This window comes from Stegostoma tigrinum, chromosome 5, assembly GCF_030684315.1.
Source record: "Stegostoma tigrinum isolate sSteTig4 chromosome 5, sSteTig4.hap1, whole genome shotgun sequence".
NCBI lineage: Eukaryota > Metazoa > Chordata > Chondrichthyes > Orectolobiformes > Stegostomatidae > Stegostoma > Stegostoma tigrinum.
The window spans coordinates 96323251-96339585 of record NC_081358.1 but is presented as its reverse complement, the minus strand read 5'-3'; the positions used below and the strand labels follow the sequence as shown (position 1 = coordinate 96339585).

Here is a 16335-nt window from a genome sequence, read left to right as displayed (position 1 = left end):
CTCCATCATGGCCCTCAATATCACCCAATATCTCCATCATGGTCCCCGATATTATCCAATACCTCCATCATGGTCCCCGATATTACCCAACACCACCATCATGGTCCCTGATATTACCCAATACCTCCATCATGGTCCCCGATATTACCCAATACCTCCATCCTGGTCCCTGATATTACCCAATACCTCCATCATGGTCCTCGATATCACCCAATATCTCCATCATTGTCCCCAATATTACCCAATACCATCATCATGGTCCCCGATATTACCCAATACCACATCATGGTCCCCGATATTACCCAATACCTCCATCATGGTCCCTGATATTACCCAATACCATGTCACGGTCTCCGATATTACTCAATACCACCATCATGGTCCCCAATATTACCCAATATCTCCATCATGGTCCCTGACATCACCCAATACCACTATCATGGTCCCCGATTTCACCCCCAATATCTCCATCATGTCCCTGAAAACACCCAATACCTCCATCATGTCCCTCATATCACCCAGTACCTCCAACATGGTCCCCAATATCACCCAATACCTCCATCATGTCCCCGATATCAGTCCATCATGTCCCCAATACCTTCCAATACCTACATCAAGTCCCTGATATCTCCCAAAACCTCCATCATGGTCCCCGATATTGGCCAATACCTCCATCATTGTCCTCGATATCACCCCCAATATCTCCATCATGTCCCCGAAAACACCCAATACCTCCATCATGTCCCTGATATTACCCAGTACCTCCAACATGGTCCCCAATATCACCCAATACCTCCATCATGTCCCTGATATCAGTCTATCATGTCCCCAATATCTTCCAATACCTACATCAAGTCCCTGATATCTCCCAAAACCTCCATCATGGGCCCCGATATTACCCAGTACCTTCATCATGTCCCTGACATCACCCAATAAGTCCAACATGTCCCCAGTAGCACCCAATACCTCCATCATGTCCTCACTAAAAGGTAACAATCCACAATTAGGAAAGACCAGAAAGAAGTTGAACTTGTGGTAAAATAACACAAATTCTGAGGAAAGGAGAGAAAGAGAGAGACTGGAAAGGGTGGAAAGGTCTTAGGCTGTATGGATGAGAATGAGCAGAGACAATTGCCGGAGCCTGAAGTTCAAAGAGGATAAAATGAGTAGGTAATTGCATCGAGCCTCATATCCATGTGGGAAAGAGCGGCAGTAAACCAATAGTTCTGAATTAGGGAGATGAAGTGAAAGAGTGAGGGGTTAGAGACTGGAGATATGGAGAGTGGCACAGAGAATTGGGAATGAGAGGGAGAGAAATTGTGTATCACTAAGTTACGATTTGACAATGGATGAGGAGAAGGAATACTTTTATCTCTTAATGGTATAACTATTTTAATGATGCCCTATTTGGTTTCTCACCCTCCATTAAGTTGACATCATCAAAAGTCCACTTCCCATATTTTAACTGGCAGCAAGTCTCATTCATCCATCACCCTGTCATCACTGACCTACATTGGCTTGCAGTAACTGTAAGTCATAATTGCTGGTGAAGTGTGAGTGGGCTGCCCTAGTTACCAAGGCTGCATTTGATCGTATATGGCATTAATAAGCCAAAGCAATACTGGAGTCTATGAGAATCAGGACATAAACTCTCCACTGTTTGGAGCCATACCTTGTATATAGAAAGATGACTGTAGTTGTTGGAGGTCAGTCATTTCAGTGTCATGACATCTATGCAAAAGTTCCTCAGGATAGTCTCCTAGGCCCAACCATCTTCAGCTGCTTCATCAATGACACTCCCACCATTTAAAATCAGCATGGGATTATTTGCCAATGATTGCACAGTGTTCAACATTGTGGGTCAACCTGCAGTACGTGGACAGCAATGGCTCAAGAATGGAGCTGACCACCACCTTCTCAAGGGCATAGCAGGACAGGCATTAAAGGCTGACCCAGCAGGCAACACCCAAATCCCATGAGTGAATAAAACATCAATTTTTCTGTTCTAGTCACTGAACATCTCACCTTTCCCTACTAGTGCAAACCCCTTCAGTACAGCCACCCTCAAAAAGCTCTATGTTCCTCATTTTTCATCTTATGTCCTTAGCCTCAAACAAACACACACACACAAACACACGTGCACAAACGCACACACACAAACACACACGCACACGCACAAACAAGGAACAAGAGTAAATTACTCAGACCTTCGAGCCTACTCCACCCCTCCATAAGATCATAGTTGATCTGATTTTAACCTTAATTATTTATTCCAGCACACCTTGATAATTGTACATCCCTTGGTGACCAACAATCTATCAACGTCTAAAAGCTTCACTGTCTACCTCTAAAATCTACCTTAAAATTATTTAAAGATTCTGTACCCCGCCTTTTGAAAAGGAGAATTCCAAAGCTTCACAACCTTCTAGACAAAAACTATTTCCTAATCGTTGTCTTAAATGGATGACCCCTTATTTTTAAGCTATGGCTCTTAGCTCTAGATTCTCCTTCAAGAAGAAACATCATATCAACATCCACCAGGTCAAGTCCTCTCAGGATCTTGTGTGTTTCAATTAAGTCACCTCTGACTCTTCTAAACTCCAGAGAAAACAGGCATGAACTACCTAGCCTTTCCTCATAAGGCATTCCACTCATTCCAGGTATTAAGTCTCATAAAAACAGAAGTTGGTGGAAGGTCAGCAGGTCTGGCAGCATCTCTGAAGCAAAAAACCTGAGTTAACATTTTGGGTCCAGTGTCCCTTCCAAGGGTCACCAGATCTAAAACGTTAACTCTGACTTTTTTGTCACAGATGCTTCCAGACCTACTGAGCTTCCACCAACTTCAGTTTTGGCTCCTGATTTAAAGTATCCACAGTTCTTTCAGTTTTTATTAAGTCTAATGAACTTTCTCAGAACTGCTTCCAAGTATAACAAAGTGTGAAGCTGGATGAACACAGCAGGCCAAGCAGCATCTCAGGAGCACAAAAGCTGACGTTTCGGGCCTAGACCCCATATGAAGGGCCTGGGCCCGAAACATCAGCTTTTGTGCTCCTGAGGTGCTGCTTGGCCTGCTGTGTTCATCCAGCTTCACACTTTGTTATCTTGGATTCTCCAGCATCTGCAGTTCCCATTATCTCTGCTTCCAAGTATAGTCTGGTAAACCTTCTCTGAACTGTTTCCAATGCATTTGCATCCTTCCATAAGAATGATGACCAGTACTGTACACAGTACTCATGCTGCAGTTTCACCAATGCTCATCATTGATGGTTATATTTACAGATGTCTAAGGCAAAAGAAGATATAAAGATTTTGAGGTGAATCTTTTGGACTGTGGGATCCTTGACCATAAGTAACTATTGAAACATCAACTAGAACATAACTTCAAATGTAATGAGATAACTGTTTTAAAAAGAGAAATAACAGTTATTGTGAAGAAGGCAGAGAATGACTGAGAGGTTAATCAGGAGGAAAGAATCAGTGTATGAGAGGAAGCTAGCTAGAAATGCAAAAGTTGATAGTGGAGGTTTCTACAGTAGCTAAACAGGAAAAGAGTAAACAAAGTGAATGCTTGTCCTCTAGAGAATGAAAATGGGGAATTAAAATAAGTAATTAATCAATGGCATGTGATGTGAGCAAATATTTTGCTTCAATCTTCAGTACAGAGGATACAAACAAAATCCTTGTAATAGCTATAAATCAGGTCAAATAAAGAGTGAATTTCACTTGGTGGAATTATAATCAGTCGTATCGAGAAAATTGATTGAGCTGTAGACTAACAAGTTCCTGAGTGCCTGGGCCCTGATGGACATCAATTTAGAGCTATAAACAAGGTGTTGTTGAGGTAGTAGATATATTGGTATTAATTTCTACAATTTCTAGATTCTGGTAATGTTCCTTCAGACTGGAAAGTGGCAAATATAACCCCTTGATTCAAGAGGGAGGGAAACAGCAAACAAGAAATTATAAACAGGAGATAGCAAGGCCTGCAGATGCTGGTGTCAGAGTCAATACAGTGTGGAGCTGGAAGAACCACAGCAGGTCAGGCAGAGGAGCACCAGTCCTGATGAAGGGTGGAAATGCTAAACATCAACTTTCCTGCTCCTCTAATGCTGTCTAACCTGCTGTGTTTCTCCAACTCCAAACCTTAGACCAGTTATTTTGACTTCTATCATGAGTTCATTAAAGAAACTATATCTGGGCATTTAGCAAATTTTGAGGTAATTGGGAAGAGTCAGCATGGTTTTGTGAAAGGAAACTTATGTTAAATCAATGTATTTGAGCTGTTTAATGGATATGAGACAGTCCATAAATGTACTGTATTTGCATTTCTAACATGCTTTCGACAAGGTTTCACATAAAAGGTAATTGTGATAAAAAGAAGCACATGGTATAGGTAGTAATATACCAACATGGATAGAAAATTGGCTTGCTGGCAGAAAACAGAGACTGTGCATAAATCAGTCTTTCTCTGATTGGATGAATTTTATAAGCAAGGTCTTGCATGGATCTGTGCTGGGGGTCCAGCTTAACATTTAACAATTGGTCTAAATGACTTAGACCAGGGGAACAAAATTCTGAGAGCTAAATTTGTAAATAATATTTCCTCGTTCTTATTCCTTAGAGGACCAACATTCATGTTATTTACTCTCTGCCTATTTAGATACCCATAGAAACTTCTGCTATCAAATTAAGGTTGATATCAATATTCTTTTCTGAGTAAGACATTAGGAGGTTGTAGACACATGTAGACATGTTGAGTGAGTGTGCAAAAATCTGGCAGATGGGGTATAACGTGGGAAAATGTGACATTAATCAGTATAAAAAGGCAGACCTCAAGAGAACATGACAGCAGAATTCTGATGTGCAGGGGGATCTTGGTATTCCAGTGCATGACTCACAAGTTGTTACTACTTGGATACAACAAATAATTAAGAATGCAATCTTTTATTATGAGAAGAATTAAAAATTTTTGAATACTGAGTTTAATTTTGGTTTCCTTATCTAAGAAAGAATGTAAAATCATTGGAGGCAGTTCTGCAGAGGTTAAGTAGACCAATACCTGGAATGAGCAGGTTATCTTATGAGGAAAAATTAGCAGACTGGGCTTATTTTCAGCAGAATTTAAAAAAGTGAGGGGTAACTTGATTGAAGTATTAAGACCCTGAATGGTCTTGAGAAGCTGGATTTAGGAACAATGGTCCCACTTCTAGTTGAGTCAAGACCTAAAGGTCACTGTTTTAAAACTGGGGTCAACTTTTCAGGTCAGAGCTGAGGAGAATTGTTTTTCTCTCAGAGGCTTGTACAACTTTGGAGCTCAGAGGCAGGGTGATTGAATGCTTTTAAAACGGAGGCCAATGGATTCTCTTGAGGTAGAGGGAAATCAAAGATTATCAGTGGCAAGTGGGAATGTGGAATTCAAAACATAAGCAGATCAGCCATGATCTTATTGAATAACACAGCAAGCTCAAGAGACCAAATGGCCTCCTTCTGCTCCTAATCCAAACACACTGGGGGATTGAATCAGGAGGAAGCAATAAGAGTTAAGAGGCCGAGATAATGGGAACTGCAGATGCTGGAGAATTCCAAGATAATAAAATGTAAGGCTAGATGAACACAGCAGGCCAAGCAGCATCTCAGGAGCACAAAAGCTGACGTTTCGGGCCTAGACCCTTCATCAGAGAGGGGGATGGGTCTCCCTCTCCCCATTCCCCTCTCTGATGAAGGGTCTAGGCCCGAAACGTCAGCTTTTGTGCTCCTGAGATGCTGCTTGGCCTGCTGTGTTCATCCAGCCTCACATTTTATTATCTAAGAGTTAAGAGGCCGCTTCCTTTGTAATTTCTACGAAAAATGTCTAATTGCGCCCGAGTCCAGATAGTGGTTCAGAAATTTTGGCAATGGGCTATATGAAGGGCTTTTATTCTTTTCAAAATTATGAAAGGCGTAGATAAAGTGGATAGTCAGAGGCTTTTTCCTGGGGTTGAAGTTTCAATTACAAAGGGGCACAGGTCCACAGTGAGAGGGCAAAAGTTTAAAGGAGATGTGCGAGGCAAGTTTTTCACTCAGAGAGTTTTAGGAGCCTGGAATGCACTGCCAGAGGTAGTGTTGGAAGCAGGCACATTGGTGCCATTTAAGAGGTTACAGGGAGGAGGGAATAGAGGGATATGGACCAAATCAGGGCAGAAGGTTTGTTTTTCAGTTTAGTTTTTTAAGTCATATGATCAGCACAGGTTTGGAGGCCTGAAGGGCGTGTTCCTGTGCCGTACTTTTTGTTTGTTCTTTGTTCTTCTTTTAATGAGAAGTATAGTCCCATCTAAGCTGTATTGCATTACACTGCAGGAGTTCAAAAGAAACTCACCACCAGATTCAAAAAAGGTTAATTCGAGAATGGGCAATAAATGATGGCCTACCTCACCATACATAGATCTTGTGAATAAACTTCTACAAAATCCTGTTGGTTTCGTTGGGTTGTATTATGGCGACTGGTTTTAACATGTTAAATCTAAGTTTAGGTCAGTTCAGATTGAGGTTTCCCACCACCAATTGTCACTTGTATGCACAACATGTGTCCAAATCAGAGCCCAAAGCAGAAACTTTAGTCTTGGGTTGAAAGTAATTGGGGATTCTGACAGTGACTTCATAACGAAAGTTAAATGTTTACCTTTTTAGAATATGGAATGATATGGAATAACTCCAGTTAGACTTACAATAGGTCATTGTATTACTGCAATCTCTGAAGGGAATGAGTTTCACAAGTATTGTTATTGGGGGTCAGTTAGCTTGGTCGATGTCTAATACAGTGTGATGCAAACAGTGTGTGTTCAGTTCCTGTATTAGCTGAGGTGATGATAAAGGACTCTCCTTCCCGATCTTGCCCCTTGCTTGAAGCAAGACAAACATCAGGTTAAGCTACCACCAGTTGTCTGTCTCTAATGAGAGAGCAGACCTATGACCTGGTAAGACTATCATAAGGTTTAACCTCTACTATTTGCGATTGGGCAGCTTCAATGAGATTGCATTAGTTACCAGTAGAGTGAAATTTCCTTTCCACCAATGTGAATCAACCTCTCACTTCCAGTTTGCCCTCTCATCCCACCTTCACTTGCTTTCAAAGTGGGCAGAGGTTGGTGATAGGGTGCCCCTGTTGCATCTGCCCTCAGAGGATGAAATAATCCCCGTTTTGCCTTTGTAAACTTAGAAATGGATGCGAGTGGGTTGAGATTCCCTTTAAGATTTTCTGTTGGCTTTCAATGTTTTGCAGCTTTTGTGAGACTTCCGTTTGAAGTGTTCCCATCCCACTCACGTGAAATCTTCCACTGACATTTAGTCATGGTTAGGAACTGAAAATTGCTCTCTTCCCAGCTCATGTCTGCACCTAGGCTGGGGACTAATTTATGTAAGTAAGCTGAATCAATGCAATGACTTATGACCTATCTGGATTAAAATGGTTCTGAGCCATTCAAGGCTAAAATGCACCAATGTACAGGAGCATGGTCCAATAATTCATGCCAATAAAATTGCAAATACGAAGAATTCAGAATCTACTGTTTACAAACAAATTGATGGCGTTATCCCCATTTGTGCTTCCCAGTAAGTTCACCCTTTGCCATCAAACTGATGTATTACAGTTTGCTTGTTTTCCATTTATAGTTAATTCAAAACAAATGGTTACATGAACCACATATATAACTATTCATTTGAGTTGTGAGCATGTTTTATTCCTCCCTTGCATTTCATAAGAATACTGACACCTCCAACGTCATCCTTTCAGACACAGAATCACAGACATGTCATGGTGCAGGAGGAGATCTTTCAGCCCTCAAGTCTGCGCAGCAACTCTTCAAATGATCATCATTATCTACTGCTAATGTCCTGATCCTATCCATATAATGATTTGATCTTGCTTGTGCTGAGTTCAGTTAACAACAACATGTATTTTTATAGCACCTTTCCTGCAGTAAAACACTTCAAGGCATTCCACAATCAAGGCAAAATCTGAGGAAGATATTACAGCAAGTGACCAAAGGCTTGTTCAAAGAGGCAGGTTTTGAAGACGGTCTTGAAAAGAATGAGGTGGAGACGTTTAGGAAGGGGAATCCTGAACTTAGGACAGGCAAGGCTGAAGGCACAGCCACAATCTACAGGAATGGGTGAAGGTGCCTTAGGCATTGACAGCTAGCAATGCTGGGGACCTCTGAGATGGTAAAAAGAGCAGTTGCATGGGTTCCAGCATTTGCCGATACAGTACTGAGAGAACTTCAGAAAGAACATCCCATCGGATCAAACAGCCCCTTCCTTGCTCCTGACAAACCACTTGAACTGTCAGTGGAGAGTTAAAAGGCATGTGAATTCCACAGGACATCTGGAGTTACAGAATTAAAAACCCACGGCACTAGGCTTCAAAGGACAACTAACTTTGGGTTCTAAAAATATAACAGGGTTGAATCGAGCAAAAATTACAATGGGTCGCTTTTCCGAGTAATTAAACCAGCAGAGGGAAATCTGAACTAGAGACCAAAGCAGCCGACACGCTGCAGTCATCACCAGACAAATGCCATGGCACTTAAACATCTTCTAAACTCTTCATATTTCTCTGCCAGTCATGGAGATTTATTTCATATTTTGCTTCTGGTATTTTGGTTTTCTCTCTCTCCTGAAGGCGCTGTCTTTGCACTGGAGGTGTATTCACACAGTAACCTCCCCTCCCAGACCTAAGCACCTTGCTTTTCCTTGCTGTTCTCATTCAGACATCTTCATGCTGGGCTTTCTTCTTTTAACTGCTCGCTGTTTGCTCCTGTGGGTTCCACCAGCCCTGCAGGCCTTTATTCAAATGCTCCAAGCTGCTTCGACATAGTGAGTGAACCTTTAATAGTGGCATCCCAGTTAATCCTGTTCTCACCCCATGTCTACACACACACACACACAAACACACACACACACACACACACACACACACAATCACACGCGCACACGCACTCACACACACGCACACACACACACGCACTCACACACACACGCACTCACACACACACGCACTCACACACACACACACACACACACGTACACACACACACACACACACGCACTCACGCACACACACGCACTCACACACACACGCCACACATATGCACGCACACACACATATACACACGTAGACACACAACTTAAATACAGACGTATACGCATATACTTACACACACAGCACAAATACACAGACATATATACATATATATACGCTCAAATCCACATATAAATATAATCAACATGCACACACATATACGTAAACACACACATAAACATGTGAACACACGCAAACACACATATTGAAAGACACAAAAATGAGGCTAGATTCTACACAATCCTGGCAGCAAGTTTGCAATTTGGAGGGTGGGGGTACTCATGAAATGCCATATGGGCATTTTGTCCACCTGCTCCTGCCTTAATTCTACTAGTAGTGCAAGAGGCACTGGCAACCATCCCTCAGTGGGCAAAAGGAGTCCATTAAGCAGACAATTAATGACGACATGAGCATCTCACCTCACCCCTACTGCTGGGTTTAGCCAGTGGCGTGACAGGCTCACCCATCAAGCATCCCATCCCAGAAAGGTGGACCGTAGGTGGGCTTGTTTTATTTTTTATAAATGTGCGATGTGGGCTATGCGAATGTGTTTAGGTTTTAACGAGAATTTAGTCCGACAAAGAATGTGAAGGACGAGTCAAGAGTAACAAAGGTGTAAATAACACTGTTCCAGAAAGGATGCAACTCAATGAATTCTGACAGAAAAATAAATTCCTGGGTGATGTTGCTGCCTGTGTGTGGCGTGAGCTGTTTGAGGAATTTTGGCAAGGATCCGCTGCTCTAAAATAAAAACAGAGAATGCTGGAAGTGCTCAGCAGTTTTGGCTGCAACTGTGAAGAGAGAAACAGAGGCTGACATTTCAGGTCCATGACCTTTTTTGTCAGAATTAGAGACAGGTCATCACCCTAAAAAGCAAACTGAGTTTTTCACTCTCCACTGAAGCTGTCATTGCTGCTTAGTATTTCCAGGAATTCCCCATTTTATTTCAGAATTCAGTGGTGTCTTTCTTTGTCTCACTGCTCATTTTTCAACAGTGCCGTGGGACCCCTTATTTTCATCCGAAAGGACAAACATTTGGCAGCTAGCACCGCTGAAGCTTCAGCAGGCCCTGACTACCTCACAAAAGTATTAGCCCAGAAATGTTTCAGAGATAGTAGGTACTGCAGATGCTGGTGAATCTGAGATAACAAGGTGTACAGCTGGATGAACACAGCATGCCAAGCAGCATCAGAGGAGCAGAAAGGCTGACGTTCCAGGCCTAGACCCTTCTTCAGAAGGTCTAGGCCTGAAACGTCAGCCTTCCTGCTCCTCTGATGCTGCTTGGCCTGTTGTGTTCATCCAGCTCTACACCTTGTTAGCCCAGAAATGTGCTGGTCAAAAATACATCACAAGTTTTTTGAAATGTGCAAACCCAAATCCCAACAGGGGCTGGGAAAAAAGTCATCAGATGTTTTATTAGCAAATTCCTTTTGTAAATTAGTGTGAATTGAATTTCAAGCACCAATCATGAATTCTAGTGGATAAGGGTTTATCAGACTGAAGCGTGGTACTCAGTGGTGCTCCCCAGAGATTAATGCTGGGACCATTGACATTGTTGCTATTTCTAAATGGTTTGAATCTTGGAATACAGTGTAAAATTTCAAAATTTAGCAATGATACCCAATTTGAACAATGCCAAATACTGACAACAATAATGTATTTCATGTAACAGGACAAAGAAAATCTATGGGTAGAATGGGTAGACAAGTGACAGATGGAATTCAATGGAGCAAAGCCTGAGGTGATGCATTTTCCCAGAAGGAATAGGGAGAAGCAGTATAGACATAATGACATGGATCTAAAGAGTGTGAATGAACAGAGGGACATGGGGTGCACATGCATCAATCTTTAAAGGTGACAGAGAGAGGAGTTAAGAAAGCATAAGAAATTTTGGACTTTATAAGTAGAGACATTGGGTACTAAAGCAGAGACATTACACTGAGCCTTTATAGTCTCTAGTTGGATGCCAGCTAATGTATTGTGTCAAGTTCTGGTCACTATAATTTTGGAGAGATGTGAAAGTCCTTGACAGAAGATTTAGCAGAATAGTTCAAAGGAATGTAGAGGGTTAAGGCATAGAGATGTCAGTGGTTCACACACAAGGTTAGAATGGAAAGATTAAGGTTGTTCTCCACAGACCAAAAGAGACTGAGAGGAGACTTGTGTACATGATTATGAAAAGCTTTGAAAACAGAGACAAGAAAAATCTCCTTGATTTACTGGCTGATGTTACAAAGACAGGGGAAAGTGATTAAAAGTTTTGGGCAAGTGATACTTGGGGAGAATGTGAATAAGAACAGTTTTTATGCATTGAGTGATAGTGACCTGGAGAAGTGGAACTTGTCAATGATTTCAAAAGCAAATTAAAATGGCAATTGGGAAGGCAATGGCTAGTGTATTATTGCTAGATTATCAATCCAGAGACCCAGGCAGTGTTCTAGGGACCTGAGTTCAAATCCTGCCATGGAAGATGGAATTTGAATTCAATAAAATTCTGGATTTAAGAGTCTAATGATGATCATGAAACCATGTCTAATTGTCAGCAAAAATCCATCCAGCTCACCAATGTCTTTTAGAGAAGGAACTGTCATCCTTACCTGGTCTGGCCTACATCTGACTCCAGACCCAGAGTAATGTGGTTGACTTTCAACTGCCTTCTGAGCAATTAGGGATGGCTAATAAATGCTGGCCTAGTCAGTGATGCCTGCATCCTGTGAATGAATAAAAAAAATCTTGAAGGAAATACCAGCTAATGCATTGTGTCAAGTTCTGGGTCACTATTTCTGAGAGGAGATTTAACAGAATGGTTCCGGGACTGGTAGAGGGTTAGGGAGTGAGAGTGTCAGTGGCTTACACATAAGGTTAAATTGGAAAGGCTGAAGTTAATGGGGATTAAGTGGCAAATGGGACTGACTGGATTGCTCCACAGAAGCTGGCAAGGACCTGATGGGCTGAATGGCTTTCTTCAATGCTGCTAATTTCTCCATGGCTCTATGACTTATTATTTTTAACAGTTTCTGACTTGCCTTTTGAATTTCAAGGTTAAGGTATTGATTTTATTTTTATTTTCCTTCTTTAACCCCGAGCACTAAGTTACGTTTGTAATAATATTGCTTATACAAACACCCTCCCTCTGTTCCCCCACTGTTTGCATTATTCTTTATCATTTATTTGTCAAAATCATTCCACGTCCTCTCCTACAACACTGACAATCTCAATAATTTGCTTGCCAAAGGCTGTATATTTTGCGTGAGCTGTCACTTTAGTTGGGAGCTCTCACACCTCAGATTTAACAGCCTGTGGATGCAAGTGCCACACTTACACTGCGCTGAGGGAGAGCTGTACTGTTGGAGGCACTGTCTTTCACACGATATATTAAATTGTATCATCTGCTGTCTTGAGTGAGTTTAAAATATTCCATGAAACTATTAAAAAGAAAAGTTCTTTTGTCATTACTAATCTGTATCCCTTAACCATCACCATGTGTTTTGTTTTTAAGTATCTCGTTGTTGTTGGTGGGACCTGTCTGCACACAAATTTATTTCAGTGACTGTGAGGCAGCTTGGGTGCCCTTAAGTCATAACAGGCACTATGCAAATACAGATTCTTATCGATTTACTGATGGCTGAGGACTAAAGTTGGAAAAATTCCATTCTCAGCTGATCACAGCTGTATTCAGCCTGAGAGCCCCTGGACTGAAAACTGCAGGGGAACATAGCTATCAGATTTCCTTACTGAATCACAGGGTGTGCTTTTATGCACAAGGATTCTCAAATGAAGGTTGGCCATGCAGGTGAACCTTTGGGTGGATTGGGGCCTGGGGTGCCTCTGGAACCCGCAATAAGTGCCAAAAGAAGGGCAGGAAGGAGAGAAAAGTCTAAAGTAGTAAATAGGAAGCTCATTAGGCATGATAGACCTCTGTCTGCACTGTAAAAATTCTGTAATTCTGTGAACATAAGAAATAGGATTAGAAGTAGGCCATTCAGGCTGTCGATCCCTCTCCAACATTCAATGAGATCATGCTGAGCAACTTTTCATGCATTATCACTACATCCTTCGGAGTTTTTAATGAATATAAATCTATCAATATCAGGCTTAAACATATCCAACTGAATTTCCACACGCCTCCAAGGCACTGAATTCCAAAGCACCACCTCTGACTAAAGAAATTCCTCCTCGCCTTAGATGTCATGGTTTGCGACTTATAATGAGATTCTGTCCCCTCTTCCTAGACCCCAGCCATGCTTCCTGCATCTATTCTGTTGAGTCCTTTAAGATTTAAATTAGGGAAGTTCAATCGGGTGTTAAAAATGATGACAAGTTTTAATTATTTCAGTAAAACAGTTTGAACTGGTCAGGGAAAGTAATCAGAGCACATAAATTAAAGCAGACCGACAAAGGAACAAAATGTTTGTGTTCACACAGGCATACACAGATTCATAGAGAAACACACATACACAGACTTACTCTCGGCCATGCACAAAGAAATACATTCACACATCATAGAATCACAAAAGCGTTACAGCACAGAAGGAGGCCATTCAGCCCATTGTGTTTGCACCAGCTCTCCGGGTATTATCACTTTGCACCATTATCCTACCTTTTCCCCATGTCTCGGGGCATTTTTTTCTATTGAAATAATCATCCAATGTTTCATTTGAACCTACCTCCATCACATTTCCAGCAGTGTTTCCAGACGTGAACCCCTTGCTGTGACGATCATTTTTTTCTCACGTTGCAGTTGCCTCTTTTCCAAATCACTTTAAATATGCGCCCTTTCAGTCTTAATCCTTCTGTGAGCTAGAACATTTACTCAACCCAGACCCCTCATGATTTTGAAAATTTCTAGCAGAATCTTACTTTAGCTTTCTAAACTCCAAGGACAATATTCCCAGCCTTTTGCATTCTATTCTCATAGCTGAAGTTTCCCACCCTGGAACATTCTTGTAAATCTCTTCTGCACTCTGTCCAATGCATTTATGTCTTTCCTATAATGTGGTGCCCTGAACAATACACAATATTAGCTGGGTGCTAACAAGTGTCATATGCAAACTCCTTGCCCTTGTACTGAATGTTCCTTTTAATAAAGCCCAGAATGCTTTCTTCACCTGTCCTCCTACCACTTTCAATGATCTATGTACGCTCTGCTGCTGCACTGCTATTAAAATGGTACTCCTTATTCAATGTTCCTTGTCAATGCTCTTCCTATCATAAAGCATCAACTCACAATTCTCAGCATAGAACTTCATCTACCCTCTACCCACTCATTCCACCAACTTGTCTATGTCATTTTAAATATCTATACTGTCCTTTTCATAGTTCAGAATCCTTTTAACTTTCATATCATCTGCAAACTTGGAAACTGTTCCTAGCACACTAAGATCTGGAATGATCATTAATATTTATCAGGAAACGTTCCAGCAGAAACTCCACTGCAAACCTACCTCCAGCCGGAAAAATATTCTTTGACAATATATCACATGCACAGAGTCAAATTCTCATATACATAAAGACACAACATTTATTTCATATTTGTAAAGGTCCTTTTTCTGTAGCTCAACATAGTAAAAATGTTCCAAGGCATCTTAAATGAGTTCCATTAAACCAAAGTTAAAGTCAAAATAAAGAAATAAGACAGGTGATGAAATGCTTAGACGAAGGGGTGAGTTTTAAGGATAAAACAAGAAGGAAATAGAAAGCCCAGAGGGGATTCAGAGGAGAATTTTTAAATTATGACACTGCCAGCTGAAGGCATGATTGATTACAATGGAACAATTAAAACTGGGGATGTGCAGGAGAACAGAATTTGAAGAGCACAGAAATCTCAGAGGGGCAAATGGATGGGAAGTCACATTGAATCGTATGTGCTAAAACACTGGTATGGAGCAAAGTTTGGTCTCATTACCTCGGTGTCAGTTTGGTTACAGGGCCGGAGTTATAGTTACACTTAGGTCCCACAAGCAAATGTTGCCGGTGAAATTATGCAGACGTACATATTGTAGCTAGTGTAATGCTGACATACCACATATGTGTGTTTGTAAACACAGGCAATACAAAGGAAAGCGTATGTATGGAGTGAGAGAGAGTTGGCGTCTGCATGTTATATCGTGTGGAGCAAAGCTTTTTGAGTTTTATCTTATAGTATATAATTATGTTAGCGTTGTACTTGGGTACTGTGTGAGCTCAATCTAAGACGACGATAAAAAAAAGTGCCTATGCATAAGATCTACATAAATATAAACACTGCTGCTAATGAAGACCATGGTACATGCCCTATACATTTATCGCACTCATAAATGTGAAATATGCAATGTTTAATTTTTGAAATAAGAGCGACCAATTTATAAGTTTGTCTCTCAGTCCTGGAGCACATTCATATAATTGATCCATCCTACATAAATAACCCATAATACAGAGACCTAACTAAAACACTGGAAGGTGGAATAGGAAATATATGGTATGTCCGAGCCGGAATAACCCAGTAAATTAATCGGTACGCATTAAAGTCAAACAGGGGCACTTCTCTCAGGGAGGAGAGACACACTCACCAGAGCGTAGACACAGCTGAGAACCGAGCAGTACAGGAGGACCCCCAGGCTGCTGGAGACGGTGGCGGCTCCCATGTCTGGCAGCGGGCGATATCAGCCCACCTCCTTCCTCTTCATCCACTTTTCAAATTGCTTGTTTCAAACTCTCTCCTCTCTCCCCTCACCGGCGGCAGCATCGAAGCCTTGAGTCCGTCCCCACACGTCCCCCACAGCCCACCTCCCCCTCCCCACCCCCTTATACCACACCACCCACCCCCAACAAAACTAAAATCCAATTGAAACTCTCGCTAACTTTTTCTTCCTTCAGTTGTGAAGGGAGCGGAGTGTGCTGAGCTGATTTTTGAGTTTCTGTAAATGCTAGTTACAGAGCAACAGCAACAAAAAAAATCACATCCATATGAGAGAATTTAAGTTCCTTATTAACACCATCCCCCAGCCTGTATTCCTGTTCTCCCTTGGATCTTCCCCAACGACAAGAAAGGAATTAAAATCCTAGGCTAGCGGTTTCTGTGTTGTTACATCAGGCGCCTTTCTGCAGTTTCCTCCTCACGGTTCCAGGTTTTCAACTAGGGGAGAAAGAAAACACTAGTGTGTTAATATCACCGCGTTAAGTTTCATGTCAGTTTCAACATCCACTTTCTGCCACTGCCGCATTCTCCTGAGTCTTAGAGC

The 16335-nt window shown here is 41.6% G+C and overlaps 1 protein-coding gene across 2 annotated transcripts in view; it reads right to left on the bottom strand.

The window, feature by feature from the left end:
- pth1r (parathyroid hormone 1 receptor) overlaps positions 1 to 15835 on the bottom strand; it is a 120331-nt gene extending 104496 nt beyond the window's left edge. Inside the window, exon 1 of one of the 2 annotated variants that reach the window (XM_059646372.1) lies at positions 15664 to 15835. In XM_059646372.1, the coding sequence (XP_059502355.1) occupies positions 15664 to 15738 (75 nt within the window). In that variant the 5' untranslated portion in view covers positions 15739 to 15835. Of the gene's footprint in view, positions 1 to 11712; positions 11824 to 15663 lie in introns of those variants that run through there. The other variant, XM_059646373.1, reaches the window with a different exon arrangement.
- Between the last annotated feature and the right edge of the window lie 500 nt (positions 15836 to 16335).